General features: G+C 38.4%; 1 protein-coding gene across 1 annotated transcript in view; it reads right to left on the bottom strand.

Annotated features, from left to right (window-relative positions):
• Window positions 1-1,261: 1,261 nt before the first annotated feature.
• The window catches only part of ar (androgen receptor), a 94,798-nt gene continuing 71,243 nt past the window's right edge, over window positions 1,262-24,816 (bottom strand). The window contains exons 4-8 of the mRNA XM_079608479.1: window positions 11,337-11,615; window positions 9,386-9,530; window positions 8,509-8,639; window positions 5,617-5,768; window positions 1,262-2,981 (exon numbers count right to left, since the gene is read on the bottom strand). Coding sequence (XP_079464605.1) covers window positions 2,823-2,981; window positions 5,617-5,768; window positions 8,509-8,639; window positions 9,386-9,530; window positions 11,337-11,615 — 866 coding nt within the window. The 3' untranslated portion in view covers window positions 1,262-2,822. The remainder of the gene's footprint in view (window positions 2,982-5,616; window positions 5,769-8,508; window positions 8,640-9,385; window positions 9,531-11,336; window positions 11,616-24,816) is intronic.

Here is a 24,816-nt window from a genome sequence, read left to right as displayed (position 1 = left end):
TAATACCCATTCAAAAATTATATTGAGAAATCGTTATATAGCATTTTTCCTCTCTTGTGTACTGACAGGCCAATTTATAACCACAGGAAGCATCCTGGTGACATGCAGACTGTTATTAAGACTCTAGGTTCTGTTGTTCACGTGAGAGAGGAAACATTGGTAGGATCCAAGCAAACCTTTTGTCATTAACACAGGCCAAATTCAATAATTGACAGATTTACAAGAGTGCATATAAACATATGCTTCTGCTATTGGCTGTCACACGGCACACAGTAACAGTAAATCCAACACACACAAAGTTCTACAGCAAATCTCTTAAGAAAGTCACAAATCAGCGTATGAACCATCCAAGCACAAGTTGGTTCACACATGCGGGGTGTTACATTCGAGTGCCGCTAAATGACATTGTAAACGTGTAAGACAGAGAGCGTCTCTCACAAAGTCGAGTATGAATGAGCTATATCTGTCTTTACATGCAAGTGTCCCCCTCCAAAGTTCCGCCGGCTAATGAACGACTTTTGTGATCAGACTTTGACTTCGGCTCCGTCCTAAAGTGCTGCATGTTTGTGGTGGAAGTCATGAGCTCTTTTTTTGGCAGGGTAAAAGTGCAGTTTGGAGTTCTGCAAATTCTAATGAGTGCTTTTGGGCCGTCTAAATGGGTAAACACCTGCGTGTAATTGCGCGGTGCTCTGTGCTGTCAGCGCAGAAGAGTTGTCTCTGACAGCCTATTCTCTGCCTGGCACATTTAAAGCGTCAACATGCTCTGCGGCGACAAGAGCTCGAGCAGCTAAACCACATCTCGTCGTTTTAACTCCCTGCTCTCCTGAAAGCACACCCCAGGTCACCCCAGGTCTGACAAAGACAACACAGCATCGCGATTTCTGGGCTCTTTAAAGAGTAATCTACATACATAACACTGCAGGCATTATTCAATCATTTAGAAACAAAGAGCGTGCAGAGGAAATAGACATCTAGAAAATACCAGTAAAGATGTTACTTTCTGACAGATAAATAGAGAATGCTTTAATTGAAGCGAAAGCGGAGTAAAAATGCATATGCCTTATTTGTTTTTTGTCTTTCGTCTCATTTATCACCCTCGTGAATAAATAGGAGAGCTTTAGCACCTCTTGCCGTTGATTAGCGGCAGTTGATGGTGATCATGATGTTTGGTACGAGTTCCTGATAAAATAACAGTACTGTCCAGTGTTGTCACATACGCATAGCTCTTTTTTTGTTTTGTTTTGTTTGTTTTTTAAAGCTGTGTATCATTTGAAGCGTGTTTTTCTATTCTAAATGTGCTTGTTAAAAGAGTGTGTTAAGCATGTGATTACTTATTGCTAGCGTGGAGAAATACGAATCCCTTAGTGGCACTTACTATAAAGGAAAGGAGGAAACTACTGTTAAACTATTGACTACATCCATACATTAGCACATAGAAAGGTTGAAAAGAACCACGCTTAACTTTTACATATATATACAAGAACATTACCTTGCCAATTCTTCCATTAAGGACAGTGAAGAGAGAGAGAGAGAAAGCGAGAGAGAAAGAGAGAGAGACTTCATAAGAGCCTTATGGGAAAACAGTCCTGTTTCCTAACAATATCCATTTAGCTTACTGGAAATGCAGTTTAATTTTTTTTTTTTTTTTTTTTTTATATATCTAGGGCTTAGCATGCAATTATTTGTTTGTTGTTTTGTCATGATGGATATGAAGACAGCATGCATAGATTTATATGTATATATTTTTGAAGATCTTCTATACTGACCCAAGCTTTGCTGTATTTATGTTCTACAAACTGTCAACATTATACCCTAAAACCGGAACTTAAATATCCAGGTTGTAAAAAAGGGTACTGAGCCTCGTCTTAACAAAAGTCTGCTGTCTAGAGGAGGCAACTCGCGATGACTGAGATGTTTTTCATTATTCTGTCCTTTCAGCCTTTCAGTGGCAAATTTCAAACCCAACTGTAACAGATTTTCAATTGAACAAAAAAGTCACAGAATCTGAACATTCGAATGAATAATGCCTTTTAAAAAGTTTTTATAAAGAGCCTCTACATTTCATAAGAAATGAATGAAGCACTTGTTTTACAATCAATAAACTAATAAAGCAGGGTGGAAACTCTGCTGTACTGAAGTCGTACTGATTTAATACTACAGTACTGTATTTAGCAGTGTGTTGTTCTAACGAACAAGAGGAAAAGTCATAAGCGAAGAGATTTGTCTTGGTGTTCGCCACGTTCGGATGTATTTCTCGATGCATGTAGCTTTGATTTGTCCTGATCTATCAATTCACAGACAATAAATGAAACCTTTTTATCCCACGATGCATAGAGAGTCAAGGCAGGTCACAGTCTGATAGGGATCTATGTAATGTTTTTTTATTTTTTTATTTTTTATTAAGGGCTCAGGTGAAACTTCAGTGATATTTTTTCCAACATATTCACCGGGCAACACGCTGTAACTCTTGAAGGATAACTGCTGGTCGAAAGAAAGAACAAAACCGTGCTGTCAGTTTGAGAAAATGAGCTCAAATGATCTCTGAGGAGAAGATAGACAACCGTAATGATGTAATGGTCCCGCTACTTTTCAGGGCCATTTTTCAAAACGAGGGAGACGAGACTGATATAGAAAGGGAGGGCGTGAGGGAGGGATGCAGGGAGGTTAGAAATCAAAAAACCTGTATTATTCAGTCTCATCGCTCGATTCGAGTCCAGATTAAAAGCATCGCAGGCTGGTTTAGGCTGGATCAAACTGGATCAGGCCGAACAGACTGGCTCAAATGGCCTGGGTGGGGTTGGTATGGATCGGGCGTAGTCATGTCATTTGTGAAACAGGATTGGTTTAGACAGGCCAGCGAGGATCTTTGGCACCTGGACCGAGATTATTTCTGCAATCATTTCGGGAAAGTTGACCTTTGTGGGCAGGGACCGGGCTTGGACAAAGAGGTCAAAGGTGAACTGGTGCAACTTCTGAACAATCTGGGTGAGGGAGAGAAAGAGAGAGAGAGAGAAGGAGGGGAAAGGAGAGACAGGAATAAGCCAAATGGCAACATATTAATATTGCAATTCACCAAGAATTTATTGTGCCTGACAATAGTGCTGTAATTTCCGTGTGTTACCTGTGTTGTTTTAGAACCAGAATTACTGAAGGAATAATGTGAATCCATTAGCAGCGCACAAACATGGCCAAAAAATAATAAACTCATCTCTGCTTGATTCTGTTCTGTTTTGGATAATGCAGCAGACTACTACAATCGGGCATAATATACAGCGGTTGTCCAGCATTCACTCTAACTGGCTCTTGAATCGCGATTCTATCTCCGACCGATTTGCATCTATTCACAAATTTAAAAAATCGTTACACACTTCATTAACCTCACAGTACTATTTAAAGTTTCTTACAGATAATGACGTTAATCACAATAAGCCTTGAACAAGGATTCGATGGCGCCTCTCACATGCATGCAATCTCAAAATCAGTTCTCTTTCACAACAACACACACAATTATGTCAAAATGCACATCGTGTTGACTGGACAGTAGGATTTTTATAAAAATATAATAATAAATAAATGTATATTTAATTCATACAGTGAAGACTACACAGTGTTTTATTTTTATACCTGAAAAACTTAAAGTTTATTTATTTGTATAATTTTTCTATTGTATTTGTCCTATTGTTTGTAATTTGCTTCTTTGTTCCTATTTTTAATATAAAAAATTTAATAAAATTGCCTGCCTTGCTTTATTACAGAAGACTGTGTGTAATAATTGCAGTCAGCTTAAAGGGCATTTGTTGTTTTGAGTTGACTAAAATGGGAAGAAAAACTAAATAAATTTCAAGGTTCACATTTATTTCAGTAGGATTATTTTTCTTCTAGACATATTAAACTGTCTACTCCAGTAAGGAAGTAAGGAAAGTAACACAAAACAGTAAACTACAATCAAATCTATGCACATATCGAATCGAAATTTGATTCAAATTCGAGAATCGAATCGTGACCTCAAGAATCGATACCAAAAGACTCCCACCCCTAATCAATAATGAGCCTAATTTACATAGAATGGTGTGTTTGCGCTAGAAACAATGGGTCTCATTCACTAAGCATGCGTATGCACAAATTTGTGCTCGAAAAGTGCGTATGAACAATTTTAAGAACAAATCACGATTCACCAAAAATTTCGTAAAAAAATGTATTCTAAATTTATGAAAAAAATATACAGTAGGAACAACTGAAACCACATGTACTCAAAAAGCACTTACTTGTACGGCCTTATAATCGTGTTAAGAAATTATATTTCATGTATAATATGACTATAATTATATTGAACTATGTTGCATTAATTGTATTATATAATCCATATATAAAATTATATAATAAAATGATTAAATAATAAAATTAAATTTAATCTTAAATGCATTCCATCATATACAGTTAAAGAGTAAGAAAAGCTGCGTAATAGGTTCAGATGCGCAGTTTCTCTAAATAATGCAGATATATGCAGGTCTGTAATCTGGTCTGTATAACTGATGTTTATTGTGAGAACTGGTGAGAATGGCACACTTGTTATTTTTGAGGATCGGGCGAAAGTGCATCTGCAAACAGCGGCAAGTTTGACGAGAGTGACGAAAGGCTGGAAGAAAAGCACGAGTGGAAAGCCCTTATATGGAGATGGTTTGGGCGTGTTATATGCAAATGACTAACCTCATCCATGCGGTCGCTCATTTAGACTACTCCAAATTCACTAACATCAGAACGATGTTAAGAACAAATTCATGTGTGTACGAACGTGTTGTGAATTAGGCTGAGATTTTTTGTGAGAAGTTCTCCTGAGCGTACAAATGCGAAATAATCCACCCAATTGTTAATGAATAAGACCCATTGACAGTGACTTAATTTAAATACAGTGCAGAGCACTGGATGACAGATTGTTAACAAATAAAATGCATTTATGCAAAAGTAGTGCAACTTTTCAGTGAATTCGCCTGTAATTGTCTTATTTGTATGGAAAAAATATATACACTACCGTTCAAAGGATTGGGGTTGGCAAGATTTTTTTGTTTTAAAAAGAGGTCTCTTATGCTCACCAAAGCTTTATTTTATAAAATAATGACTTATTTAACACAGTGCAAATAATTATATAATAGTATTACAAGTAACAATATATTGTTGTTTCAATATATTTTAAAATGTAATGTATTCCTGTGATGGCAAAGCTGAATTTTCAGCATCATTCAGGTGTGACACATCAACAGTCTTCAGTGTCACATTATCATTTAGAAATCATTCTAACATGCTGATTTGGTGCAACATGAAACATTTCTTATCATTATCAATGGTGAAAATCGTTGTGCTACTTTATATTTTTGTGGGAACCATGAAACTACTGTCACTTTTGATCAATTAAAGCTATTAACTGCATCATGGGGCCAGTAATCCATGTAACACACAAATGAATGTTATGTATGGTCTCTCTCTCTCTCTCTCTCTGTGTGTGTGTGTGTGTGTGTGTGTGTGTGTGTGTGTGTGTGTGTGTGTGTGTGTGTGTGTGTGTGTGTGTGTGTGTGTGTGTTTATCTATGTGTATGTGATTGCATGTATGCGTGTTACTTACTGGTTGCAGTGAGTCCATCAGTCGGGTCAACTGTTGGAAGCGCATGGCACAGTTGGTCTTCCTGCCATAGTTGATTAAACGATCAAGCTCGTTTATATATGTCAGACGCAGCTCATCAAAATACTTCTGACTCTTCAGCCCCTCCACTGGAACTGCAGAAATAGAAACAAATACTTTCACCTGAACTTGCATACAAATGTTTTCATTGAAATACACCAGTTTTGTGCGTTTACTTATTGCATCTTGCATTTCACTGTGTGGCACATTTGGTGTGGCAGTTTGCAAAGCGGAGGTGAACGCAAACACCTGGTGATTTGTGTAGGAGACCACTGAAGTGTTGTCTGTATGGACGGGCAAATGGTGGCTCCCCTGAGGTCTGGGAGGAAATTCTTGAGAGCAAGTGAAACAGCCATCATCTTCAGGCAGTTGATGTACCAGGAGAGATAATGACCCTCCACAGCCCTTGAGTCGAGCGACCATCTAGGATCGTTCCCCAACCCGTGACAGTCCGTCAATAGCATCATGCAACGACAAGGAACTCTGGAACACGGGACCTTGGGATAGGAACCAGAGTTTCTTCCACATATCCAAGGCAGGTAAGCATCGCCGCGCTACTTTGATCATGAGATTTGTCTCAAGGTTAGCCATTTGAATTTGAACTGCATGACTGACTGGTTCTTATGACGCAGATCCAAAATGGGACGCAACCCCCCATCCTTCTTTAGAAAGATAAAATACCAGCTGTAGAAACTAGTTTCTCAATCGGGGGGAGGTACACGTTCTATGGCCATCTTCCCCAACAAAGTTTTTACCTCCTTTTCCAAAACCAGAGCCTGCTCAGGGTCCACCACTGTGGGCAGGACCCCCATAAATCTGGGCGGGCAAGACCCGAACTGTATTGTATATTCCTATTTGACTGTGCGCAGGACCCAACGAGATATATTTGGCAGTTGCTTCCACGCTGCCAGAAAATCTACTAAGGTAACCAGTCTCTCGAGACTGGCCTCTAGTGTTTTTTGAGTGAACAATTCGTCGCCCTGAAGCAGCGAACTGGCAGGGAACAACCGAGCTGGTTGCTCTGGCACACTCCTCAGAGGGGGCGAGCATCCCAGTGCTACTATGTTTCTGAGCGGACACTGAGATACGGGCTCACCGGAGATCGCTGCACCCCGAAGCACACAAAGTGGCGGGGTTGGCAGAACTGCCCCCTGAGGGCACCGTGTAATGAGGTGTTGACCACTTCCCCCCGGATGGGGACTGCCGCCATTGGCGTCAGGACCTCTTTCCTGCAGCCTTCTTGGCGATAATGATGGTCCTCAGATCCATCTTACCCTGCAAAGGCTGCGGTTAATAGCGCCTCCCCGGTCCCCATTCCTTCTGTGGGGGAGTTTGGGTGGCAACGCTCTGCTTCTTGGTGGCACAGTGTGAGGAGCTGGCTTTTAATGCTTGGGGCAGCTCCCGCTCAGCAGCCCCTCAGACCTGAGAGTGGCAGGAGTTTTTGGAACGCCGCCGCCTGTTTGCTGGCCTCCTGAAACCTATCACCGACTGTGTTGACAGCTTTACCGAATAGACCAAAAGGGGACAGTGGGGCATCATCAGAAAACATTTATCTTTGATTGCACTTAAATTGAGCCAAAAGCGACGTTCAGTGACCTTGGTGGCCCTGAGAGTAAGATATGTGGCCCGATGCAGCTCTGTAACTGCGTCAGGGCCAATACCCCTCCTCTCATCCAGGTCTCCTAACAAGTCAACCTCCACCAGCTCCTCGTATGTAAGAGAGTGAGGTGGCGAGTCCTCAGCATCTCCTGCATCGATGCTTACAACATCTAACTCCTCAGAGCTAGATAATTGTACCACTGGTGTTTCATTCGGGGCGGAAGAAACTGCAGTGCGTGCTTCCAAACCCTAAGAGAAGGCCCTGGATCGAGCAAGTGAGGGCAGAGATAAAGCTGGGCCCTTCTCTAAATCATCTACTAAATCCATTTGTGATCCCCATGAACTGAATCGCCGCTGTGCCTCAGCAGCAGTGGGGCCCGTGCCACGAGGAATGTGAGCACCCTGAGCACCAAAGAGCGTCCTTAATGGAAGATGTTCACAATGCTTACAGCCAGCTCCCTCGAGAGCTGACTGTGCATGCTCCGCTACCAAACAAACAACACACAAATCATGTGCATCCTTACTCGTGATTGAACCCGTGGTTCAATCCCCGGTTCCACCTGACCAAGTGTCGAGGTGTCCATGATCAAGACACCTAACCCCAGCTGCTCCCGACGAGCTGCTCCCGACGAGCTGACTCCGCCGTCGGTGTATGAATGGGTGAATGTGAGGCAACATGTAAAGCGCTTTGGTGGCCATTGGGTCTGTGAAAGCGCTATATAAATGCAGTCCATTTACCATTACCATTTACCACATTGGACTGATTTCACACATGCTTCACGACACAATCATGCAGAGTATTCCCACAGCGTCATTTCTAAATGTAAATATTGGTAAAAATTCTTAGACATCACTCCTTGGGCTCTTGGGGCCAAAGATTATCATTTTTGATGACTATTTTGATTGTTTAGGATTTTTTATTACAAAAGTAAGTATTTACTATTACAAAAAAGTATTGTCCGGACAAGGAAATAGAGACTGGACCTTTTGGAACTTTACTCGAATACCCCTGGTCTAGAAGCTCTCTGATGTGGGTCAGGCCAAGGCCACTATTTCAAGATGCTGATTAAATACATTTTATGCGTTTACAACTGGCTACTTATCAGACTTGGCTCATTTCATCTTAGAAAAGTTTACCTAGCATATATAATGTCATTAGTTGTTAATATCTATGAGTAATCTGGCAAAAAAAAACTGTTTGTGAACAAACAGAAACAAACACAGAAGTAGACTCACGGATGCTGAAGAGGAGGAGGGCCTTCATGCAGAGGAACTCTTCCTGTGTGACCTGCAGCAGCACAAACTCCTGCGAGAGGTGCTTCATCTGAACACAGTGCTCGTACATGCTGGAGATATGCATCCTACGACTGACAGACAAGGGCAGATTAATAGACAGACACAGAGAGAGAGAGAAGCAAACAAAGAAACATCTGGCAATTTCAGATTGAAATAACTTTCCATTCGCTAATTACCATACAGTATTACTGAATAATGCGGTCAGTCATCTAATGACTCCTAAATCTCCTACTAAATTAAATATATTTCATGTCTAAAACGCAATTCCTGTCGGCAGTACTGGTATGGGATATGGCCAAGATGCATTTAGTAAGGGAGTCTTCTATTTCAGATATTGGTGAAAAAGGCCATTGAGAGCATGTGTGCTCCCCAAAAAATCCAATCTCTCCTGGGATTGTGTTTGTGACAAAGATCCTCCACACCATAATAAGCCAGCAGTAAATTATAAATGAATCTTGGAAGTCTCCACGACGAGACTGTTATTGTGTGCATGAAGTACAAGATATGTACCTGCTCGACAGAGAGAGAGAGAGAGAGAGGAAGATAAAGAGATGGAATAAGGCAGAGAGAGGGCCGGTAAGGAGAAATGAAAGAAAAATGAGTTTGAGGAAAGATGGATTAGTACATTTACAAGACGTACAAATGGACAGAAGAAGGAAATGGAATGAGAGAGAGAGAGAGAGAGAGAGAGAGAGAGAGAGAGAGAGAGAGAGAGAGAGAGACAGAGAGACAACAATGCAAAACACAGATGGGTGCCGGACACAAAAGAAAACAGGCAAATAAGGGCAGGGCGGATATGAAAGAAAATAAGACTGACTCATTGAAGACCAGGTCTGGAGCGAAATACAGCATTCGCGCATTGGCGTTCTTGTAGGATCTCCAACCCAGAGCAAAGACCATCACTCCCATCCAAGTGTGTTGTATGACTGTCATCTGATCATCCACATGCAGGTTACGGAAACCTGAGAGATGGGGAGAGATGGGAGAGATATTTGTGGTTTGTGTTTGATGCCTATAGCTCACAGTTTGTCAGCTGCCTGGGTGATATTAACTTCATTTACGACTCTATTTCAATTCCGCCAACTCAAGCTATGAATCAGACTTAATCTGACGTTACTTAGAAAAAAATATGCATGCCTATCTGAACCGAGGATTTTTAGTACATCGAATTGAACCAAACAAAACTGAGTTTGTAGAAGACCAGGCAGCATATGCACTGTCAGGAAACAAAGGGGAAAATGCTGCACGTTCCTGGGCTACAACTTGATGTCACTTTTCTCTGAACAGATTCACCATTAGCTTCACTGTAGATTAAAATGCATTACAGTTTTATTATTGCTATCAATAAAAGGACATTGGAGAACCGCAACCAATCACATCAACCTACGGTAATTCCATCACACACTGTCACAAAATGAGGTTAAAAAAATGGTTTGTGTCAAGACACACCCCCTTCCCTCCTGCTATTTTTCTCTCAGTATTTGATGGTTTGCCGTCGGCACATTTTACATAGCATTGAAGTCAGCCTTTGCTTTTCAAAACGCCCTTTATCAAAGCCATTAGAGGGAAGTAGATTACACAACACGTACTCTCAAGCCTTTCAATTGGAAATAAAACCATAATTAAACCACTGTGAAAAAAAACCCAAATAATTATCCACTGATGTTCCGACATGAATCAACAGGCAGGATCTTTTTTAAACATACTCTTTGTATTTATATTGGTTTCATTTATTTATTTTTTTAAACAGGAAAAAACTTTCATTACACATTGAATACATAGTGTCCATCATAGGACATTTTACAACTTGAACTAACCTTGTCTTGTCATAAAAAAAGTCAAAATTATATGTTTTAAGAGACTATGAGGGTCTGCAGGGGTTCTCTCTGTGATATAATTAGCTGTTTTATGTTTTTATTTCCTGCATAATTCTGCATTACTGATTTGGTACAAAACAGTTTTTCAAATAATTATAAGCAGTAAAGCATTGTTTTTTATTGTTCAAAAAAATAATAATAAAAGAATATACCAAACTACAAATAAATGTAAACTTTTTCGTTAATGAACTATTTGGTTAATGAGGCTTTTTCTTCATTATGATATCCTGACCTTTTTTTACCCGAAGAGGTGTATTTAAATTATTGTATTAACTTATTGATATATTTAAAAATAAACAGATAGATTAAAAAATGCAATCTAAAAAGCAAAATTTAAATGAAGCTGAAACTAATGCCGCGTTCCAGGCAACCTGCAACCCGTGTTTTTCCAACCTTATACCCATGAAAGTGCACTGGAACGGCAGTCAAACCCGTGACTTCCCACCCGTGAACTCGTACTAGATCGATGTACTCCCAGTTACGAGCTCTGAAGTCACATAGCCCGCGAAACCATACAAAACAACAATGGCAGCCCCTACGGATGCAGTCTTTCTGCAGGCGGTACACGGTGAGAATACACTTTAGGACAATATAACGTTGCAGTCAAATTAATAATAATATAATAATAATGATAATAATACACACACGATTATGTATTACAATGTTATGTGTCGGAAACAATAAGTATGTCGTGAAAGTTTATTGCCGCATGGAAATGTTAAGGTGACTTAAACCTGAACTTGACAGCATTGATCATGCTTATATCAGATAGTTTGGCCTGGAACGCTACAAAGTCGTGAGTTGTGGTTTGAAGTCGTGATTTACGTGCTCAAAAACCTGCCTGGAACACAGCATAAAATGAGTTATGACAATTTGACATGCTTAAATTACCTGGAAGTCCTTTGGCCCATTTCACTACTTTGACAAGTTGCCTCTCGCCCAACTCGTTAAGGCTGGTGAGGAGAGCAGCTGCCGAGTCAGGCTGAGCGTGATCGTGGCCGGCGTTCACCACCTCTGGCTCGATGGCCTCCAGGATGTTCAGGAAGATCAGCTGCGAGTGGAACGTCAGGCAGGGCTTGGGAGACAGGCACTGGACAGTATCTAACGGGCCCTGAACGGAGCCGCCCTCGTCCGGACCTTTCATCTGTCCAATCTTTCTCAGCTTGCGGGCTGCGGCACAGAACAAAAACAATGCGCTGTAATAAACAGAGTGGGAGTATTGCTTTGTAAATTCAACCTGCACAAAAACACAATATCAATCTCGAACACATCTTTATTTTATCTAGCACATATTATTTAGAAGCCAATGAACCAGGTGGTCTCTGAATAATGAGGCTGGCATGATCCTATTTCTGCTCATGAATATCTCTATTGTACAACAGAGGATAAAACCTGCACTGCAACGGGTAGTCTCTATGCCACATTATCTTCTGCAAGTCAGCACAAAGAAAGATTACTGGCTGCAAAACACACCTGAGACAATGTGCTTTTCCCTCGGCTGACACTACAACAAACGACCTGACAGGATTAGCGTAACTGCATTGATGTATTTCAGTAACGTGGAGCAGTGCTACAGACATTCAAGAATGCAAAACTTTTGTCGTTCACCAAATACTTGCGGATGTGCATTCTTTCACCAGAAACGCCCGTCCCTCTTTTAACTATGCACAACAGAGTAAAACCATCTGTATTCCAAGACTGCTGCTAATAAAGTGCATTAAATGAAGATGTAAATATGCATGCGTGCGTGTGTGAGAGCTAAAGAGAGTACAGCGTTTTAATTAGTTGCTACAGTAGCAACAGTTTTGCTTCTGCTCTAGTGAGTGCCTGTGGTTCTGTTATGATGCTTAACACTCATGGTCTCCACTCTGAATTATAAATCAGAGATGCTCATTATTCAATGGGCAGCGTTAGGGTGAGGAATGAAAGACTATCAGTTGAGATGATTTACAACTCACAGACTTTAATGGTGCATTACAAACACCGATCCAAAAAAAACAAAAAAAAACAGCCTCTATTAAGAAAAAAAAAAATGAATCATTTGTGAGGCCGCTGATTTAAATGCCTAAAAAGCTCTTCGTTGCTGGCTAAGAGGACAAACTCAAGTGAAAATTATTCTCAGCCCTCTCAGATCCCCACAAAAAGGAGGCTCCAATTTTGCTGACGAGAGACCGGAGCCTCTCTGCTTGTGGTCTAATATGAAGTGTGGTAAAGCGACAGAAAAGGGGAGAGAGTAAGATTACAACTTTATCCTGAGGTGGTTTACCAAAAGCCTATGGGTTAGCGTGGCAAAGTGCCAACGACTCCACCACCGTGCTTCTTTCTTCAAAAGACACATTAACCTGCCATCCCAGCAAATACAATAAAATAAAAAAAATGTAGATGGCAAAAACACTGTCTCCTGTACCTTGATTTGCAGTTTTGTTTTGTCTTCAGTACGGAGTAGAACTGAGATCTAAGGTTTATGTCTGAGTTTGATTCAGCTTCAAATAGGATGTAGACAGGCTGAAAATTATAAGAAAGACCTATTATTTCACATATTCTGTAATTTTAACATTCAGTCTACGGAAATAGACACCAATCGTGCAAATCAGCTTTGCACAGCGATGGCTTCAGATGCCAATTCAAACAACCACAAGTCCATATCCAGTATTCTTAAAAAGGTAAAGTCCACCCATGAGAGAAGATGCAACATCACTTTATCTCTAAACTGAAACTGAGACTCCTTTGGGTGAACCTAAAACTTTCAAAACACATGTGAAGTCATTTAATGGTGTTTCTCTGAAGGTGCATGAATACTTGGGTAAATGGCGTTGCTGACAAAATCCTCTCAGACTGGGAAGAGTAACTGGAGGAACGAGGTGAATGTGTTAAAACTTAACAGATGACTGAGGAGCCAGCACTCAATAGCGAATGCCGCAGATAAGTGAACAGTTTACCGCTATTTGAGAGAAAATGTTTTGTTTCTGAGTTTTGGTATTCTGGGCTCCACTCGGAATCTGTAAAAAAGTTTTGACTGATGTGAACTTTAAGTAAAAATGACAGATTTGTGCATAAAGACTCACTGGCAGAAAAACAGTTTGGGGACTTTTCTGCAATACATAACTGGATGCTATAAGTTTTCAGTCTTTAAAGTGTTTAAAACATAGGCATGAACTGACAGAACCATTTGTGAGAATGAACAAACTAACAAATTAACTAATAAACAAAGAACTCCGGCATCCTTGTTTGTGGAGAAACGTGATTATAAGCCAAAAAAGTATCTGCTTTGAAATTGGTGATTTTATAATGAAAAAAATCTATTCTGCCACTTTTTAATGTGGCAAGTATTTAATAAGCAGTATGTTCAAAATAAATCTCTTACTTCTGTCAAAAACTGTTTATCTCAGAGGCTATTCTAGAAAAACATTATTCTATACTTAGCAGAGAAAACATACATCAAAATGAGCAGGTCACATAGCCTATAGGCTATAGTGAGCCAAAAAAAAAAACACTGTAAGCGAGACCTTTAAACAGAAAAAGACGTTACATTCTACCATACTAAAAATCACAAAATAGGCAGTTATCAGGGTGATAGAAGTGATACATCAGAGAACTGGAGGATGATGCACACCTGATCACCCTGTCAGGGTTTATTTTATTTTATGTGATGTTGATTTCTTTGGATGTGTTATTTCTCTGTATGGTTATCAACTTTGGAGTAGGTGTAATCATTTGCAAAATTATGGCATTGAATGAACTGATGGAGCTGATCACATTACACCAGGGACTCATTATTTCTGAGCTCTTTACTAATGAAAGCAACAATAACAACATACATTTAACACAAAGAAGAGAAAAGTGGAGAAAAAGAAGAGTTCTAGCTAGCGTAACAATATGTGTAAGCGAGAAACAGATAGGATGCATTTAGTTGTAAATTGATCCATGGTGTCTTTTGAGCCCGAAAGGTGAAACTATTCAAGTGCTTTTACAGACACAGAATTCAGGGAAGAGGGCTGGGCAATCCGCTTGTCCGCTACCATCTGCTCTGTTCAGAAGCTCGGTTACCACAAACAGATGTATTGTGCATGACGGTTTTACAACCACACTTGTGTGCTGCTGTCTACTATTTGTTTTTGTCAACAGGAACGGGACGATCGAGGCTTTAGTTGCACAACTAAACATTTAAACAAAAATGAATGAACAAAACCAAATAAAACATAAAAACTACCTAAATAATGCACAGTGTAGATAGATACACATTTTAGGATCTTTTCACCTTTGTGTGAATGGTGAATATGGTATTTCGATTTTTGTACTCGTATCGTATTGTTTGACTTTTAATTTCATCAAATGTGATGTGATAATACTACTGATTTAAAGATACAGACAACACAACATGATGAAAAAGAGCATTGAAAAATCACATTTTACACTCTGGTTAAAGGAGAACTCCGGTCAATTTTAACATTGAGCTCAATTTTTAGTAAATTTGGAGTGCTGTCAATACAGAGAACAACGTCAAAAATCGGTGTTGCCTACACTGTGTTATCCTCTTTTAAAAATTTGCACCCTATTGACTTGAATGGGGCACGTTTTAAACCTGCTTTTATTTCTCTTATCATCCTTGATGTGTCATTACAAGTGCCCAGCCATGTTGAGTGATTCCTTCAGAGTGAACACGAGTGAATCTGACTGCAGGAGATGTGAAAGATATGAATAAAAATGATGTTATATCAGCCAGCGCACATACCTGTATTTAGTTCCTGTTTTCAGTCGAAGTCCAAAGTAGTCGATTGTCGAGTTGACGCGCATAGGTTTAGTTACTTAGATCACGCGCGTGAACTCGACAATCGACTACTTTGGACTTCGACCGAAAACAGGAACTAAATACAGGTATGTGCGCTGGCTGATATAACATCATTTTTATTCATATCTTTCACATCTCCTGCAGTCAGGTTCACTCGTGTTCACTCTGAAGGAATCACTCAACATGGCTGGGCACTTGTAATGACACATCAAGGATGATAAGAGAAATAAAAGCAGGTTTAAAACGTGCCCCATTCAAGTCAATAGGGTGCAAATTTTAAAAAGAGGATAACACGGTGTAGGCAACACCGATTTTTGTCGTTGTTCTCTGTATTGACAGCACTCCAAATTTACTAAAAATTGAGCTCAATGTTAAAATTGACCGGAGTTCTCCTTTAAGTGAACAAAAATGCATTTTTGTGTTGTAATGGTTAGTCGACCTCTACCTTTGTCATTTCAATAAATGCCTGAAATCAGATGACCACTCTGCTAAAAAATACAGCATAAATTCTATGCAAGTCCAGGCTGGCTTATGCTGGTTAGTGCTGGTCTGGCTGGTGGACCAGCATAGTCATTCTGTTCTCAAGCAAAACGGAGCTGGTAAAGTTGGTTCACCAGCATGGTCTAGTGAGTTTGAGTGTGAGGAGGCCAGTTGTCTGTAAGCAAGCAGTGTTTTGGGGACAAGCATAGTTTTTTCTATTTAACCCCTTATATTGGCATAATATCAAACTAATCTTGACAAACTATATATCATTTGAAAGTTTACAATCTCTAGTTTACATATTTGGAGACTGATTTTCAAAATAAATGACAGAGGAGCCGTAATTTATCAATTTCCAACAAGAATATTTCCATACTCCTAAGGCGTGTTCAGACCTTTATTTTGAAATAGTGATGAACATGAAAAATCATGAAAGAATGGTAGAAACCTCAGTTTGTTTTCATGCCAAGAGTTCAAAAGATAGCATCCATTCAATTTTTTTAGAAAAAAAGGTCTGGAAATGTTTTAAATCTAAAGAAAAAAGAATAGATTCACCATTTGTGATGTGGCAACGAGTTATAATGCACATACGGGATCTTTTGTGTTTCTTAGAGGTTGAGTTAATTTCAAAATCTACCAAACTTCCAATACTACTTCTGAACAGGATGTCTACTTCATAAATTGTATGAAAATTGTAAAAATAATGGTTCAGATCACTAAAACAACATATGGAAATGGAGGCGCCCTTATTTGGGCAGTAATGTCAACTAGTGAAAAAGTTTGGTACTGCGCCCAAACAAAATCTCACTGAAAGCTTATTTTTTGAGATATCAACCTAAAATTTGAAACACAACTTGTTCAGATTTTTGGCTTTGATTTTTTAGCATTTTTAGAGTCCTCAAGGTTTTGAAAATATATATTTTATATAAAATATGAATAATACAAATTTTTAACATTGTACAATTTCATAAACTCAAACGTCTATAACTTTTTTTTTCACTTCTACAAAAATCTGCCAAATGTCTTCTTTAAAACAAGACCAATCTTACATCTATATTCCAAAGCATTCTTGAATTACAACCATTTAAGTTCGGAATGTGCATTTTCATGTCTATTAAAAAAAGGGGGTTAACACATTAAAGGAAAACGTAAAGGAAAATATAAGATTAAAACATGATAAAACATTATTGTGATATATAACTATGTTCCCTCTGTTGAAAGTAGAACTGAACATTTTAATTGTTTTAGCTATGATCTTAATTATAAGCAGTCTGTTCTGTAGTTGCCCATTCTCTATAAGAAGAGCTCTTTCAATGGGACAGTTAATAGCAAGGAAAGCTCAAAATTGAAAGTTGCTGTTTTTAAAGACTTTCATGCTCATTTGGGAACTTGCGTGTCAAAATCCTGCTGTCAGTTGCGGATTTCAAAAGTGGACATAGTAAAATGAGCCTGAAATATTGTAGACAATAGTGATAGCATGTTAATTCATTAATTACATTTTTTATTTATTTAACCAAAGCCAGTGTGGCCAAGTGCCCAACTAAAGGGAACACTAAGCACAATATATAAAAACTGAATTAGTTTCCTAAATGAGCATAAGCCCAAATGTTTACAATGTCATGTTCTGTCATAATTGTCTCCAAAGTATAGCGAAGTAAAACTGCACAAACACAAAATCCCCTATAAGGGGGACATTTATCAGTAATTTATAGAGAACATCCTTTAAAAATAAATAAAAAATCTAATAAAAATAAAAACCAGATGAAATGTTAAAAAACAAATAAAGCAATTTGCAAACTTTGTATAGTGGAATTTGATAATCGTCAAAGCATAGGCCTATGTGTATGAGTAAAGTAACAAGAGCAAAAGGAGCTATAAATCTGCTTTGCCTGATTCAGATTCAGATACCTTTATTAGTCCCCAAGAGGGCAATTCAGTTTTACATCCAACTAAGGGTTAAATTAAGGGTTAAAAGTGCATTAGCACACAATGTACATAAAATAAAAAATCTGATGTCATTATATGAGACACGCACACGCACGCACACACGCTGTTGAAAATGTGGGGTTGGTAAGTTTTTTTTATGTTTTAGCACTAATGCTCTGCAATACTGCTTTTATTTGATAAAAATACAGTAAAAAGAATAATTGAATATTATTACAATTTGAAATAACTGCTTTTTAAATGTAATTGTATTCCTGTGATGCAAAGTTGAATTTTCAGCATCATTACAGTCTTCAGTGTCACATGATCCTTCAGAAATAATTTGAATATGCTAATTTATTGCTCAATAAACATTTCTTGTTTTTATCGATGTTGTTCTTTCCACTTTTCCATGGTGCCAAGAAAATAAAATAACAACATTTTAAAAGCAAGTGTACCTTTCCCAAGCAGTATACATTACAGCACATTTGCATGTTATCCGTTCTTTTGCCGTTTCTTCCATTAAAATTCATAATTTACACTGGTTAAGATGGATTTAGTTTTGGCACTAAACAGCTGTCAAGTTTCTCAAGAGACTGGCACAAAACCCACCTACAATCATTCTATACATTTAAAGATACCTCCACATAATGCAGGCACCTAGAGAAGGAGCTGTACCTTCCTTCTAAACATACATACACCTACAGACCAAAGCCTTGAGTTAAACTGTCTCCAAACTTGAGATTTTCAAGTCAGTTTCTGTCTGTAAACTCCCAGTGGCTCTTAAGTAAAGTTATTATAATTCTGAAGGGGGATACGATTAGGAGTCAAACATTAATACATCAAAAAAGAGCAATGAATAGGCCATTAGTCTAGAGCCGAAGGGGATCTGTGAACTGTCTCAGTTGCCTTAGAAGCAGAAAGATTTCTGGGGGGGTTTTTTTTCACTCAAATAAAAACAGAGTTCATGTGTCAAGGGAAGAAACAGGGAAGATGTGTCATCTGACACCAGACTTTTCACCAAATCTCTATCTCTCTTTTTTTGTTTTGTTTTGTTTGTTTTGTTATACTTGTGAGGACATCCCATAGGCGTAATGGTTTTTATACTGTACAAACTGTATATTCTTCTATCCCCTTACACTGCCCCTATCCCTAAACCTACCCATCACAGGAAACATTCTGCATTTTTACATTTTTAATAAAACATTATTATGTTTTTTTTAAGCTATTTGAATTATGAGGACTCATGAAATGTCCACATAAACCATGTTTCAGTTGTAATACCAGTGTAATGCACATGACATTATACAAATTTGTGTCCTTTATAAATCACATAAAAAAAGAGCGCGCGCGCACACACACACACACACACACACACACACACACACACACACACACACACACACACACACACACACACACACACACACACACACACACACACACACACACACACACACACACACACACACACACACACACACACACACACACACAATGACACCCCGTCTGATAATTACAGCCCTAATACGCCACCATCCCATCAAGTGCCATAACCTGCACCTGAAAAAATAAGAAGCCAGTTTTACTGTCATTACAGTTCTTTAAAATACAAAACCTAGAGAAACCAGCACCTGCACCTGCACCTGTCAGGGGCAACAGTTAAAAATTACAAACAGAAGGCTTTTTTCTTAAGCTTCTCCAATAATAAAAATTTTCAGGCAATTATAGTCATCTGTCCATCCTACCCATTCTGCAAAAAAAAAAAAAATGGCCAAAATTTATTTAAATATATGCTAAATATATACTGTACACAGTGGAGCTCAATGAAACATTTTAAATTGAAAATATAGTTTCAAACTACATATATTAAAATATATTTCAAAAATGTATTTCAGTGACAAGATGCAAAATGCAAATGCAGAGAGATTAGCCTATATCAAAACTAGATTTTGTATCCACCATTTAAAATTTTAATTACATTCTAAAATACACTGATCATCAGCCACAATATTAAAACCACCTGCCTAAAATCATGTAGGTCATGCTGCCAAAACAGCTCTGATGCATCGAGGCATAGACTTAGAGGTCTGGCACCAAGACATTAGCAGCAGATCCTTTAAGTCCTTTTGATATATAATGTGTTATATGATTACGTATTATCAAAAAAAAATATATAATTTTTTTTTCTCAATTGTGATGTGGGTAGGCTAATATATATGCTGGGCTATATATAATATATATACAGTATATAAGTATGGCTAAACTTTGTGACGAACTGACGGACAGGTTGAAGGGTTTTTACATTGTGGGATAAAACCATTAGTTCATAAAATGAGAGGAGACCAAGTTTACAGCATCCCTTCCACTGAAAACGACATGTGTATGTTCACCGTCAACCAAGACTGTACATAATCACATTTAAAAAATCATTAGAATTTCAGGGTTCATCATTTACAATTAGCTGGAGATCCTGGGAACCAACAAGAGGAATGTGCGCTCAGCTCCTGACTGCTGTAAGTCCTCTAGTTACTGAAGTTCCTCTGAGGCCTGCTGGCATCTGCAAGTAGGCAACTCTTTGCTGTACTGCATTGCCACCATAAAATATGAAGTGAATGTAATTCTGCATGAGCGTGTGTGTCTAAACACTTTCGTCTTTAGATCAGCGCAGCTTTACAGTTTGTTTTACTGAGGATTTGGACTGTTCAGTGTGTGAAAAGATAAAAGATTTCTAATATTTCCACTAACAGGTTGCTACATTATCTTCCTTAAGTCCTTCAAAATCATCTGAGATGTAGTTTTTATTAGAAGCTGCAGAAAGTGTTTTTTTTATATATTTGTCATCACAGTGACAGGTTGTCTCTACCCTGTTTCTCTTTTTGTCTCTCTATTTTTCTTCTCTTTTTTCCTCTCTTTGTTCAGCTTTCTACACACCTTATCTCTTAACCTCCCCCTCTTAGGCAAGAAGAAGATTCAGTCAGACTAAGACTAAAGCAGTAGATCTCAGGGGCCTTGGGGAGAGAGATTACCTGTGCTTCGTTGCCTGGCCTGTCTCTAGGACACCACGTCCTGTCAAAGACCAGCAACACTCTGATCATTTTGTGACTCACAGAGCTGTACCAATATGCATTGCTTCCTATGTCACCACATACAAAAAAACACATTTTGTCTCGGTCAGAGTAGTGGGACAGTGGGTTAATGTTCTAACAAAAAAATCTGACAAGAGGAGGCAGACCTCAAATTTATAAAATGGATAGTTCTGCTATCTGAGCCCTGTTCAAAGATGTACAATATGCACACCCGTGTCCGCACATCAATTGAATTCTACATTAATCCATCATGATTCAAGTCTACATAAACAGTCTACAGTTAGGCTAAGAAATTATATTACTTGGTGTAAGAATTATTTAATTGAATTATTATAATTAGTTAACAAAATTCTTTACTGAACATTAGCATTTATCACAAATATCGCGATAAGCCACTCAAGGCTATGCGTTATACAGATTTCACAGCATAAAAGGGATTCTTAACACCCTTTAACCATGGTGAAAAAAGTCTTCTTGAGGCATTATGCTTTAATATAACTCACACACATACAAAGTTTACAAGGCTAGACTGAGAACAGACGTCTGAATTTCCCCCAGGAACGCCTACTGAGATACTACAAAATCACACAGACAAAACTGTCATATTAAAAGGCTGAATAAGAGCCAAGTACATCAAATGTACAGTTTAATTGTGTAATTGTTTAATGAGTCTGTATAAATGGTGTGATGAAAGGTGTATTAAGATGGTGAGGTGATATAAGCCGTCATGCGGTTACAAAACAAAACGCGGTAACAAAACAGATAATAAGAGTTTAGAAACTTTAGTGTTATAATAGTGTTATCAAAAGTAAGACATTAACTCATGCAATTAATGAGTTTTTACAAAAAAAAAAAAAAAAAAAAAATCTATAGCGTAAAACCTAGCACCTGGTACATTACCTCTAATATATGTATAATCAATCCCAATATGTTTATCAAAAGTAAATAACTTACATGTTGTAATTTAATCCTCATGTTGAAGAGATAGTTCACCCAAAAATGAAAAGTCATTCAAAGAGGGTGAATAAATGATGACAGAAAATATCTGGCCCTTTCAGATCACACATATTACAAGCTATAATTTTGCTGTCCACTAAAAAAAAAAAAAAAAACTTAAGTAAGGTGGAATCTGCATATTTCAGTATTTTGGGCTGTGTGCCAAACCACAGTCCACACTAAAATCACTGCTGCTTTCCATTTTCAAAAGGAACAAGATCTTAAAAACCAGATGAGAAGGAATGAGAGAGAGAGAGAGGAGAGAGAGAGAGAGAGAGAGAGAGAGAGAGAGAGAGAGAGAGAGAGAGAGAGAGAGAGAGAGAGAGAGAGAGAGAGAGAGAGAGAGAGAGAGAGAGAGAGAGAGAGAGAGAGAGAGAGAGAGAGAGAGAGAGAGAATGCAACTGAATCCATATACACACTGAAGCTGCTAAGTGATTTATCACTGAAACTAATCAGCTGTTATACAAATAAATACAGCTGGTAAAGGCTCATTAAAGCAAAACAGGCTTTAATGTATTAATGTACTGATATCAGTTTTGTATAAGTGGTTACAGATCATGACATCTATGAGAGTAATGAACAAAACAAATAAACAAAGTGCCTTAGTAAAACTATACCAAAATCAACTTTAAATACATTCATTTCATACCAAGTATACTTCAAATGAATTAACATATTTATTGACATATCACTTAAAAGTACAATATGTAAGAATTTTGTAATAAAATATCCAAAAATGACTTGCACAGTGTGATATATTTCCTGTCAATTGTCGCCTGTCAATGACATAATATCCACGTTATCCCTGATGTCACTACTAGCCGTTTATCTGCTGTTAGCCGTCACTTCACCTCAGCAAATTCCAGCTGCTGAACTCGCCCACGGCTTTGGATTCCGTCGTTGTCGTCGAGTATCGTTCGAGATAACCAGCGCTGTATTTCAGTTGTTTTCCTCTGTGAACATGCACTAACGTTAATGGATGTCTGACAATTTCGTTGCTTTTTCGAGTTTTCAGATTTAAAAACGTCTATAGATATAAAGGCTACACTCGTTCTGCGGTACCGTTGCTCTGGAATAGATTATAACATGATTATGTGCCGTCAGATGAAATCCTGCAGGTGTCGGTGCTTTCTCCATCCATGCAATAAATGCACATCCTGAATGAACGCGGATTTCTAGCGCATTTACTTGAACTTCATAGGTAATATATCTATGGTTTGACCCATTTGAGATGCGGACAAAATCAGAATTTAAAATGGACTGAATAATAAAGCTCTTAAGTAGGTAGTTAGGTAGTTCGGTAGAATGAAATGTCCTCATTCCAATACTTGCTGTATCGCAATATGTTAAGAATCGCAATAATATTGACTTACTGATTTAAAATTATAATTAAAATTTATATGGAGTATTTATTTATTGCACAATGCACATTTCTTAATATTAAGCCTAAAATGAGACTGTATGATCTCTGTATAATATCAATATTTAAATGCAAGATATTTAAAGTGTACCTAAAGTTCAGTATACTTGCAATAGTTCCACTTTAGCACAATCAAGTATACTTAAGTATATCTTTAGTTGGACCTCAGCACTATTTCTGCACAATTAAAGTACAAAATCAGTTACTCCGATTTAGCAGACTTAGTATAATTTAGCGATGTAGTATAATAATAATAATAATAATTCGTTACATTTATTTCTGGGTACTCAAAGAGCTTTACATGGAAGGGAGAATCTCCTCATCCACCACCAATGTGCAGCATCCACCTGGATGATGCGACAGCAGCCATACTGCGCCAGAACGCCCACCACACACCAACTCACTGGTGGAAAGGAGACATTCTTGTCCAATCAGTACATGGGGATGATTAGAAGGCCATGATGGACAGAGGCCAAGGGGCAAATTTGCCTACTCTTTTTCAAAGGACATCCTGGGATTTTTAGAGAGTCAGGACCTTGGTTTAACGTCTCATCCGAAGGACGGATATACCAGTATGTATATCAGTATACCAGTTTAGCATACCAAAAGTACAATTGCATGGTATTTTTATTAAGTAAAATATTTAAATACATAGGTAAATTTATTTTTTAGTATACTTAGCACTAAATACATTTATTTCAGTATATATGTTTTTTCACTAGGGTGAGTAGTTGAGTACAAAATGAGAGCACTATGTGTTGTTTCTTGTGTTATTTTTATGACTAATGTGACGGAGGATCTGCCTTCCCTTCTAGCTCTTCTATTTCTTGAGGCTCAAGACAGAAACCTAAAGGTGTGGTCACATTATGTTGTTTGGCAAATTTTTGCTATGACCACAACTTAAGAGGACATGTGACGACAGCAGCAGCGTGCGATGAGTAAATAACTGTTGTTCCTCATTACCGTGGCCATAAATCCACTGTGATTTATGAATTTATTTTATGAATGTAACTTTTTGTAGTTTCGATACTAATTTGTTTGCATTCAAATAAATGACTGAATTTGGGTAGCCACCAGATGTTCAAAAAGTTGGCAAAACATGCTGAGGTGAGTGCAAACTTATTGGCAGAACTTTTTTTTAAATAATATCCTTCAATTTGATTGATAATGGGGTTATGGCAGTAAACACTAGGGTTTAACAGTTGCTGACAGACAAGTCCAAACCATATAGTCCTAACTCTTCATCAACATGCCATCTACCTTTTGATATGACAAATGCATGCACTATGACCGACCACAAATGGCAGTAGGCCTACTATACTGTGTCTCTATTTGTTGCTGTGTATCAGATTGGTGTCCACTGTCACCAGAACATTTAAAATCACATCTCGCATGGCTCTAAGGCTTCTTGCAGAGAAGTCAATCAATAGCAACTTGACCTTGGAGTCTCAGGGCCCTATCTTGCACCCAGCGCAATTGACTTTGAACACCGACGCATGTATCATTCCTATTTTGCACCCGCGCACAGCGGACTTTTCCCTCCACAGACGCACGTCGGTAAATTAGGGAATGAACTTGCGCTCGCGGGGGAGGTTCAGCGCAAAGAGAAGGCGTGTTCCGGCGCAAAACTTCCATGGTGCTATTTTCCAGTTTTAGAAAGCAATTGCGCCATTG

The sequence above is a fragment of the Phoxinus phoxinus genome (genome assembly GCF_949152265.1).
Source record: "Phoxinus phoxinus genome assembly, chromosome: 3".
NCBI lineage: Eukaryota > Metazoa > Chordata > Actinopteri > Cypriniformes > Leuciscidae > Phoxinus > Phoxinus phoxinus.
The sequence above is the reverse complement of the archived record's forward strand: the minus strand, read 5'-3'. Positions and strand labels throughout refer to the sequence as shown.